The sequence below is a fragment of the Drosophila sulfurigaster genome, chromosome X (genome assembly GCF_023558435.1).
Source record: "Drosophila sulfurigaster albostrigata strain 15112-1811.04 chromosome X, ASM2355843v2, whole genome shotgun sequence".
NCBI lineage: Eukaryota > Metazoa > Arthropoda > Insecta > Diptera > Drosophilidae > Drosophila > Drosophila sulfurigaster.
This window is the reverse complement of record NC_084885.1, coordinates 14,579,940-14,590,982: the sequence shown is the minus strand read 5'-3', so window position 1 is coordinate 14,590,982 and position 11,043 is coordinate 14,579,940. Positions and strand designations below refer to the sequence as shown.

At 42.3% G+C, this 11,043-nt stretch overlaps 2 protein-coding genes across 7 annotated transcripts; one reads left to right on the top strand and one right to left on the bottom strand.

The window, feature by feature from the left end:
- Window positions 1-79: 79 nt before the first annotated feature.
- On the top strand, window positions 80-987 carry LOC133849305 (C-type lectin 37Da). The gene is made up of 2 exons (XM_062285295.1): window positions 80-237; window positions 297-987. The coding sequence occupies exons 1-2, from the start codon at window positions 105-107 to the stop codon at window positions 749-751; spliced, it is 588 nt and encodes a 195-aa protein (XP_062141279.1). The 5' UTR covers window positions 80-104; the 3' UTR covers window positions 752-987.
- On the bottom strand, window positions 775-9,948 carry LOC133849295 (non-canonical poly(A) RNA polymerase protein Trf4-1). 6 transcript variants are annotated; one of them, XR_009895353.1, is made up of 5 exons: window positions 8,419-9,556; window positions 7,359-8,039; window positions 5,780-6,507; window positions 4,274-5,485; window positions 775-4,194 (listed from the first exon to the last, which is right to left on the bottom strand). XR_009895353.1 is itself a non-coding variant. In XM_062285271.1 (5 exons), the coding sequence occupies exons 1-5, from the start codon at window positions 9,554-9,556 to the stop codon at window positions 4,420-4,422; spliced, it is 3,561 nt and encodes a 1,186-aa protein (XP_062141255.1). In that variant the 3' UTR covers window positions 775-4,419. The 6 variants fall into 6 exon arrangements, 5 of the variants coding, with proteins under 5 accessions (XP_062141255.1, XP_062141258.1, XP_062141256.1 ...); XM_062285271.1 differs by having other exon boundaries at window positions 775-4,566; window positions 4,619-5,485; XM_062285274.1 differs by having other exon boundaries at window positions 775-4,566; window positions 4,817-5,485.
- Window positions 9,949-11,043: the final 1,095 nt, after the last annotated feature.

Below are 11,043 nucleotides of genomic sequence, written 5' to 3'. Positions count from 1 at the left end.
AACAGCTGTTGATTGCAATTTAATGATTGCAAGCGCATTCCTATTGCATGCCATTGTGCATAAAAACCAAAGTCAGTCTGCTTACTAAGTTAGAGTCCATCGAAATGCATCCCCAGAACGAACAGTTTGTAATATTACTGCGGCTGCTGCTGCTCGGCTGTTGCCTGATTCCTTCAGCACTTGGCTATCTGCCGGATGTCAACATATTCACCAACTATCGCACAGAGGTCTACAATGGTGAGTTGTGGTCTAAGATTGTCTTGGTTGGTATATGGATGATAGTTATCGGATTGCAGGTATTCCGTCGGACATTGATACGACTCCGTTTATACGCATTGGCGACAACTATTACTACATTGAGCCGATGAACAAGGTGAACTGGTTCCAGGCGGCGGGCGCTTGCCGCATGATGAACGCCCACTTGGCCTCGATTGAGGACAAGCCGGAGATGGAGGCGCTGGTCAAGTACATCAAAACGAAGGGCTTCAAGAATAACGATTACTTTTGGATATCGGGCAACGATCTGGGCACCGAGGGCGCCTTCTACTGGCTATCCACGGGTCGCCCGATGACCTATGCCCCCTGGAACGGACCCAAGCAGATGCCCGACAATTACGGTGGCAACGAGAACTGTGTCCACATGTTTGGCACTCGGGAGCTGATCAACGATGCCAACTGCAAGATACTGATGCAGTACATTTGTGAAGCCAGTGATCCCAAGACCTTCAAGTTCACCTACATTAAGTGGTAGAAAATAGGGAGTACTTCGATATATTTTGTTTTTTGCGTGCGTGGGAGACACGGCATTTATTGGGAGCTGTTGCCTCGGTTTGCATTTGCAGCGCATCTTCGGCAACGGCTTTTCATCATCTTCGTCATTCATCAAATATCAATATCATTATAGTTATCGTTATCATTATCGTTATTGACCGGCTTACGCATCGAATTTGCTAAGTATACATTATACATCAGTTGATTTACGATTTACTTTACGTTACGTTTACGTTATGCATATAGTACATACATTATATATTTAAATATATATATAACTATATAGGTTTCGACATACATATACATAAATAAATATATATATATATCATATCTCATATGCATTATGTTCGCGTTAGATCGGTTTCTAAACAACAACAATCGCTTTAGCCGATATAAATACACCGATATACATATTAAAAAAGCAAAAAAAAAAACATTGGTTATCAAATGAAAACAAAAAACATATTTGAATTAGTTTCACGTTACAAGTTACAGCTTACTTGGCTAGGCAAACAGTGATCGGATATTGAAAAAGTTACGACATAACCTCAACACTAATATTAAATATTAATCATCAACTATCGTCTGAGTGTTTCTCTCTGTTGTGTGTGTGTGTGTGTGTGAGTGCTATTAACATACACATACACAGGCATATACTATATGTATATTTAAATATGTTTAGTAAATTGTTTGCATCGTGTGTTTTCGTCAAAGTCTTAATGCTTAAACCTAACCTAACTTTTTACCGCGCACGCACACACACATGTATGTAGGTGTATGTGTAATGTACTTTGTTTGTATGCGTATTTATTATAATTAGTTCATATTTATTAACTACATTTATATATATAAATATTCAACAGAGTGCATAAATTTAATAATTCTTATTTGTTACTCGTTCTCTCTCTCCACTTTCGACTTTCTTTCTCACCATTCGCCGTCTGCAGCTGTATTCAGTATATGTGTGTCTGTGTGTGTTATGTATGTGTGCGTGCGACTCTCTCTCTCTCTCTATAAGTGTGTTAGTGTGTGTGTATGTGTAAGGTGGGCTTCAAAGCAGCTGTGAAAGTCAAAAGCTTTCAGCTGCTATCGAAAGACTATCAAGAAATGATTGTGCTGGAGCGCTAAGAGGATTCCAAAGGAACGTGGAGCGTGGGCGATACGCAAGTGTTGTGGAAGTGGGGCGGGGAAGTGGGGCATGCACACAATTCGTTTCTCTTATACTTAATACAATCCTTAAGTTTTTTGTTTTCTTTGTTGTTTTGGTTTCTTGTCACTTAAATTGGAAAGAAGAACAGCCTAAATGTTATACATGTACAAAGTCTAAATGTTGTAGTTCTTTTTTCTTTTGTTTTTGTTTTAAAAACCTCTCTCAAAATGGCAGTACGTTTAAGTTAAAGTGTAGAGAATGATGGGGTGGAACAAGGGGGGTAGTATTTGTGGATAGGGGAGGCCATAAGACGAAAATAAATATATATTTATATAGATGTTTCTCTATAACTACGTATAGATGTATGCGTGTATGTACACTAATAAATGGCAGGAATTGCATATATACACAAATATATATATATACATATATATGTATATATGTACGTGATAATGAATAATTTTACACCGTTTTTGTTTTTGGTTTGTCGGTTCTGTTTTTTTTTTTTAGTTTCTCGTTTCTTTTTTGTTTTTTTTTGTTTGCCTTTTAAACACATCATCGTCTTGAGGGGGAGACGACGACAATGTGTTTGTACAATCGATTTTTTTTGTTGCTATTTTCTGTCGGTTTTTAGGTGCACATTGTTTTTAAATATAATCGTAATAATAATAATATGTATAATCATAATAATAGTAATGGTAAATGGTAATCATAATAGTAATAGTACAGAAGTAGTATTGGGATATTTCATTGAGGATAGGATAATAATTAAAACAGTTTTGTGGCCCGAATAAAAGAAGCAGCTTATCGTTAAACATTAAGAGCTAGGCTTATCCATGGGAATATATATAAATATACATATATATATATATGTATATATTAATATTAATAATAATGCTCTAAACTTTGATCAATTAAAAAACAAAATTGTGTGTGTGTGTGAGTGTAAAATGTGTGTAAACTATTTTCTCCTATACAATTATTTTCGTTTTCGAGAATTTTGGGGGATTTCCTTTCTGACTCTTTTCAAACTGTGTTTTGATGCTTCTTTTTTGTTGCCGCGCAATTTCACTTAATAATATTAGCGTGAGAATTGCGCACGCAATTTAGCTCAATTTTTACAACTATTAGTTTTTTGTTGTTAATATATATATATGCATGTATATATAATTGTATGTATCTGTGTGTTGTACTTAAACTATAAGCAGCAGACTAAATCGTTTATAATAATAGTTAATAGAATTCCATTGTTTAAACATCTAGAAAAAAAACGAAAAAAAAAAACTATGTGCAATCTTACAATCTTAGAATTATACAATTTTCTTTACAAACTCTTTGTTATGTGTTTGTGTTAATGTGTGTGTTTTTGTTTCACTTGTGGTTTGCCCTAATTAAATATTGTATATTATATTAATATAACTATTTCATATACTTAACTTCGTACTTCACATTTCGCTCACATTATAACTTAGCTGACTACAATGTATTTTCTTATTTGTATATATATATTTTTTTTTTGCTTTTCAGATTTTTAATAGTATTTAGATGTAGTTTTTATCTCTGCTGTGATTCTGTTTTAGTTTTATTTCATATTCATTTTAGAAACAAAATGAAATAGACCAACTATTAGCAATTGTAGGGAAAAGTGTACGAATTATTACTATATTTATATATCTTAATGCTTATGGATGTGGGCGCAAGCGAGACAGCAACAACTTGCTCCTGTTAATGGGCACTACTTTCTTTAGTAGAGAGAGAAAGAGTAGAGTGAGACAGAAAGTGCCATCGTTTTCATGTTGTCGTCATGCTAATATTCTACATTGTATATACAATCGAGCGTAAATATATTACAAGATTTTAATAAACTGCTGCAATTTACTAATTGAAATCAAATATATTACGAAAAAAAATGAACAATTTAAATATGATATCATAACTTTCTAGCGGATTTTCTTGGCGTGTCATTGCAATTTAAAATGGATTTCTAAACGTGTGTTGATATAGTTGTTACGATTGGTGGGAGCTAATGCAGCAAATTGGGAAAAAGGGAATTCTTGTTTCATCTTCACGTAATTCTTCTGATAATGTATTCCACAAATCAATAATGGCACAATCGTTTGAAATAGGAATACACGCGATTCCAGGAATCGAGTTATCATCATCATTATGTGTGATTACCTTCTCGCTAAACGCAAATGTTTCACAAGATATTCCAAGTTCCTAACGTGCATTCTCAGTGTATATAACTTGAGTAATCGTATACGTGTAATATTCTTGATTCATATAAAAAGGAAGAGTACAAATAAATAAAATTGAAACACGACTCTTTTTCTATCTCCTATTATTGCTTACTTTTGTCATCTCTTCTTGTTCACTAGCTAGCTAGCTATCTCTCTGCTTTGCTCTTCTTCTCTTTCACTCCCAATCAACCTTTCGGTCTGGTCTGGCTTTCTGTGCGAATCTCGCTTGCAATCAAATCGAAACGAATCGCTCATCAATTAACAATCATTACGCCTCTGGTACTGCATGAGATTGTATTCTTCAGCGATCGTCAGACGCGACCAATTGCCCGGCAGCCGAGTCGGTGGACTCTCCGCCCGAGCCGGAACGCGATGAACGGGATGAGGATGAGCTTGAGCTGCCAACTGAGGATTCAGACGATATGGAAATGATTGATATTGAAGAGGGTGAACTAACCAGTGTCTCGCGCATTGACGGCAATCGGCTATGGCTATGGCTATGACTATGACTGTGGCTATGACTGTGACTACCGTGACTACTGTTGTTGTGGCTACTATGGCTGTTGCTACTCGATGTTGCCGATGATGCCGCCGTTGCAGCTGCTGCTACTGCTGCTGCTGTGCACGTTGTGGATGACACTGTGGGCGAACCTACCGCTTTCGATGACGTTGATGAGCCTGATGAGCTTGATTGCTGTTGATAATGTCGCCGCTGTTGCTGCTGCTGCTGATGATGATGCATTTGCTGCTGCTGCTGCTGATGGTGATGATGTTGCTGCTGCTGCTGCTGTTGTTGCTGATGGTGGTGATGATGATGGTGATAGCTTCCGCCACTGTTGTTGCTGTTGCCAGCATTGTTGTTACTACTATTGCTGCTCGACAGCCGCAAATGCTGTGGTCGCTGTTGTTGCTGCTGTTGCTGATGATGGCCATTGTAGTTGGTCTGCTGTTGCTGCTGCTGTGGATTGGACATGGACTTGTTCAATTGCTGTTGCTGCTGTTGCATTGGCGGTGGCACATAGAACTGCTGGCGATAATAGGAATTGGTGTGACTTCGCTGTTGACCTCCTCCCTGCTGTTGCTGCTGCTGTTGTTGCTGCTGCTGCTGGTGATGATGCTGGCCATAGGTTCTGCTGCTGCTGCTGCTTGAGTTGCTGCTGCTGCTGACGTGGTAGGCCGTAGGTGTGGTTGCTGCTGCTGCTGTTGTTGCCGTCGTCGGTGCCGCTGTCGCCTCGTTGTCCACTGCATCCGCGGGAGGAAGTTCACCAAGTTGTTGTTGTTGTTGCTGCTGCTGGTGGTGGTGGTGGTGGTGATCCATGTCTGGCTGTTGTAGTAGTTGTGAAGAAGATATACATGTATGTTGGCTTGGCTGGGCCTGCTGTGGCTTGGCTGGTGGCATGCTGGCCGCATTTGCTGCTGCTGCAACGTGGTTGCTGTTACTGTGGTTGTTGTTGCTGCTTTTACGCAACTGTTGCGTTGCATTTGTTGCTTGTGGAGCAATTGCGGCCAGCATGGCACAGCCGGCGGCCAGCTGCTGCGGCTGCTGCATCTGCAGCTGCAGCTGCATGAGGCCGGCAGCCATTCATCATGTATCTATGCGTGTGGGTGTGTGCATTACCGACGAGCCCGTGGACGAGCTGTTGCTGCTTCCATTGCCGCCGCCCCCAACACTGATGTTGTTGTTGTTGTTGCTGGTGCTGCTGTTGCTACTGCTACTGCTGATGTTGCTGCTGCTGTTGGCCACCACAATGGGCATGGGCACAATGGCTGTTGTGTTCACATTCTCCAGTCCATTTGGGGGCGACGATGTGATGTCAATGACCTCGACAATTTGTTGATTGCCCCCCGACGTCGTCGTCGTCGTTGTCGTCTCACGATCGGCATCGCAACAATCTTTGCTGTCCTCGGAATCATCGCCCGATGAAGTGCTGCCACGCCGATGACGCAATGCGCTCAGATTCAAATTGCCAATGGCCAGCTGCGATTGAGCCTGCGGCTGTAGCTGCTGCTGCAGCGGCTGTTGATGCTGCTGCTGGTGTTGGTGCTGTGCAGCAACCGCTGCCGCCGCCGCCGCTTGTTGTGCCGCCGCTTGTGCTGCCGCTGCAGCTGCAGCCGTATGATATGGCTGGGCGATGGCGTGCGGCTGCAGCACCGCATGCGGATGATATATCTGATGCACAACGGCACCGGAGGGCATGATCACATATTTGGCGCCGCCATTTGTGTAGGCAGCTGCGGCGGCGGCGGCGGGCAGCGGTGCTGCATCCACGACAGCCAGATGCTCAAAGTTCTCGCGTATCCATTCGCGATAGTCGATGACGTCATCGGTGATGTGTATTATCCGACCTATAATCATCATCAGATATAATAAACAACGTCACACCAGCACATACATATGTATGTACAACAACAATAACAACAAAAACCATATAACAAACCAAAACCAAAACCAAATTAATATCAATATTTCTGTTACTTCATTTGCCATAAATAGGCTTTCTTCCCAGAATAGACACAATACGATGCAGTCTCGACTTTCCTGCCAATATTTACACACTCTCATCTATTTATACCCTTGTGCTCTATATATAAACACAACTACTATGTAGCGCTCTGTATATAAATGTATTTTTAAATGTTTTCGAGAACGCAGCACGAGACGAGCGAGTCTGCTCGACTGCTTCTAATTCTAAACTAATCTCTGTTTCGTATTACATACAAATCAGGAAGCGGAAATAATGATTGTTTTGACTATACCACATAAAAAAGACTTGGCACAACATGATCTAAACTAAACTGATTATTTTATTCTAATTATCCACAGTAATTATGAGACTGTGGGTTTTCTTTCATTGGAAGCACTTTCTTCTTATTATTATTCGGACTTTGATGGACTAACGACAGTAGCAGCAAGTGGTTTAGCTACTCTAAGCATGGCTTTGTTGACGCGCGGACAAAACATAATAAATAAAACAAAACAATATTAATAAAAACGACTATTTACGAGATTAGTAATGTAATACTAACGTTAAGTAAATACATTTATGTTTTCTCTCTTAGACTGTTCTTTAACATTTGCTAAGCTATTTGCATCGATTGACTAAGAATATCCAAACAAACAACGTTATTATTATGAACTACTCGCTAACAAACTGCATCGTTCTGTAATCGTAGAATATTTGCCCGCACACACTCACCTAATATGGAATGGGTACTCGGATCGGTGTCCCAAAGATTGAGCGGATTGACGGCCCGGGTAAGGTCACGATAGGCGCATTGGAAGGCCTGCTTGACATGGAGGGCACCGTAACTGCTGCGTCCGATGTCATTGCCAGGCGTTAGGGGATCCTCGATGCATAACAGCGATGGCCTGTGGCCATCGACCATGTCACGTTGCAGATCATCTTTGGCCATATAACGGCCGCCATTCTTAATGGAGATGCCAATTCGAATGTAATTAAATCGTCGGCCATACAGCTCAAAGAATTCAAGCAGCAGCACGCCCAAATTCGTTTTGTCGTGGAAGATGCCGCGCGGATGCAATTGCAGGAAACTGATGCACATGAGGATCAGTGAGTACGACGAGATGCCGCCGGTGAACACCTCGTTGAGATCACGTAGCAGCAGAAACTGCTTGAGCACCAACACCAGTTTGCCCAGCACCGGATAATCGCGTTTGAATTTCTTAATCAGCTCCGCGGACTGTACGCCCGATTGCATATTGAACGATATGTCGACCTTCACTTGTGTCTCGCGATCCGTTAGCTTGATGATCGGCACCGATGCCTTATCCAGCACACGGACCGTGCACGCCTCGGCAATGCCGCGCGATACAAGCTCGAATTCCAGTGTGCGCAACGGCAGCTTTTCCCACAGGCCTAGAGAAGTAACAAGAGAGAAGTTTAGTAAATGTGTTTTACAATTCAATTTCAAACGAATCTCCGATTGATTTCAGCATTAATTGATATCTTATATATCTTCCAACTAAGTTAGTTTGTGTTTTCTGCAACTACACTTGTAGATTTAACATCTTAACAAAACCTTTTAACATTTTAATCGACTTAGATAAAGTAATACAATATCAATTTCATTCTATTATTGCCGAAACTTTCAAATTTATCTAGAACTCTCCTAACTAAACTATAAAAGTGAATTACCTCAATCAACTTGACTTGTAATTATGGTTAATGGTTAATTCTATAATTTAAACAACTACTGCTGAAATCAATTGGAAGATTTGCTTGCGTATTTTTTTACCTAGCACAACGAGATCAATGTCTGAGGTGGGCAGAAAGAGGCCGGTGCGAAAGGAGCCAAATATCTCGACAACCGCCTGGGGCCAGATGGAATGGACAACGTTTTCGATGCGTTTGACCACCTCATTGCGTATGGCATGCTCGCAGGCCGTGGGCAGCACATACTGATAGAAATGCTCGATCTCCTCGTGCAGTCCAATGATGCCCTCGCCGTAGATGAAGTCGCGCTTTCGCCACGGACAACCGCCGTATTTGGCAATCATTTCGGCGTGCTTATTCAAATTGAGTGTGCTCGATTTGTTGTCAACCACACGTTTCCTGCGCGATGGATTGTAATAGGTGTTGGCTCGCTCATGCAGCGGCATTTTGGACGCGGGATTCACTACGAAATTGTTGAAGGCGCCGCTGCCGACGCCGCTGTTGTTGCTGTTGCCGGTGGTCGTGTTGTTGCTGTTGTTATTGCTACTACTGTTGCTGCTGCTGCTGCTACTGTTGTTGCTATCGCTACCTGGCGGCGTCGTTGTGCTGTTTGCAGCAGCTGTTGCTGCTGCTCCTACTGCTGTATTTGATGATGTCGTCACTGCGGTAGTTGCTGTTGCAGCGGCAACTGTTGCTGTTACCGATGTCGTTGTCCCGTTGCCTGTTGTGCTGCTTGTTGCTGTATTGTTGACGTTGCTGTTGCCGCCGCCGCCGCTGCTGCTGCTGTTGCTGCTGCTGCTCACTGGCGAGGAGGAGTTATTGTCGTTGTTCGATGTGGAATCGATAGATGTGTTGCTTGAGCTCTTGCCTCCGTTAGTGTTGTTGGTATTGTTGCCGTGACGCGATGCCGCTGTACCGTTAAACTGCTGAAGAAGAATTTGTAATGAGTCGGGATCACGCAGGCTGATTGTAGGACCGTTGCTTAGCAGCCTAGTATTTGTATTGCTTGTGCCCACCACCTGTTGACCACCAGCGTTGCTGTTGCTGTTGTTGCTGCTGCCGTTGTTGTTGCTGCCGTTGTTGTTATTGTTGTTATTCTGTTGTAGCTGCTGCTCGAGAAGTGCACCCATTTCCTGGGCATTCGTCTCCCAAATCTTTAACCATGTGCGCAACGCTGGTCCCTCCTGTTCCTCCTGAAACCAGCCAACACAGGGATCCATTCAAATGGGCGATTTGTTTATGTGCTGCTCACAGCGAAAACGCCTCTCCCTCTCTCCTGGTCACCTGGTCACACTGACTCTCCGCTCACTGTCCCTCTTCCCCTGTGTCTTGCTTTCTTTTTTCTCTCTTTTAGAGGACTTTTTTCAACTTGTTGTTTATAGAGATATATTTTTGTGTTGATCAATGCGATGACGCCGGCTTTTCCTGCTGAGCTCCAATGTTTTCAACGAGAGACTCTTTGACTAACTGCTAGCTAATGCAATTTATTTGTGGCTAATTCCAGCTCCAGCTGCAGGTGTTGCTCGGTCGCAGCATCAGCGGGGATTGCAATGCGCTGCGTGTTGTTGCTGCTGTGCTGTTCTGTTGTGTGTTGCCTGTGGGGCAGCTAAGCAAAGCGTGTCCGTCTAATTTCTATTGATGTTTCTCACAAATATACTCACTTTTTCCTTTCTTTTTTCTTTCTTTCCGTTTTATTTTGTATATTTCAGTTGTTTTCTTGTCGGCAGCTCAGTACTCGCGCGACAATAATAAAATGCTTGACAAGGCCGTCGTATATGGTTTCAATCGGCTGCAACTGTAATGGGAATTTAGATGGAAACACACAGACACACACATTATTAAACAGTACTATTGCAGCAGCCGTAGCGAAAGCTTGTATTGAGCTTTTGCCAACTCTAGCTTTAAGCTCTCTGCACATTTGCTAGCTGTGCAGCGTTGCCACCTGTGTGATACAAAACTGCAATGACAACTAACTCTCTCTCCCTCTCTCTCTTGCTGCGCATTTACGAAAACAAAAAATAAGAAAACCAAAGAGAGATCGACCATATATGACTGTATAAGATCGTGTCGTGACGTCAGGAATGCGGGATCTCATTGTACCATGTCAAATACAAGCATAAATAAATATGTTTGTGTGTGTATTTTGCAGCTCTAACGATCGCATGTGTTATCAAAAGTGCAGTTTACTAAATGGAAAGCGCCAACAATGGCATTACAAATTATGCGCTATTTTTCTACAAATAGAAAATCGCCGCCGGCGTCCAACAAATGCAGTCGGCGCCAAATGCAGCTGAAGCGTAAAGACTGCAAGAGAGGGAGAGCAACAACATCGCCGGCGGCGGCGCCGCCTTTAGCAGCAACTGCAAAATACTCAATTTAATTTTCTTCGCTGTATTTTTTTTTTTGTGGGTTTTTTCGTGCTTAGCAATAGCCGAAATAATCAAGAAGCAGAGCCAAATGGGCCAAAGAAGACAATAAAATACATATAGACGACGACGGTACAGCAATGTATGCATGTGTCTCTCTCTGTATGTGTAAATATGTTTTCGTTATCGCATTGGCAAAGTAAAGCAGCAGCAGTGCTCACGAGACTACCGCAAATCACATCGTGGTACTGCATGTGTGTGTGAGTATGTATATGTGAGCTAGTTGCGTGTGTGCGCGCAAGGGCGTACAGGTGGCTTGTGGCGTGGGTGCCGGCGGCAAG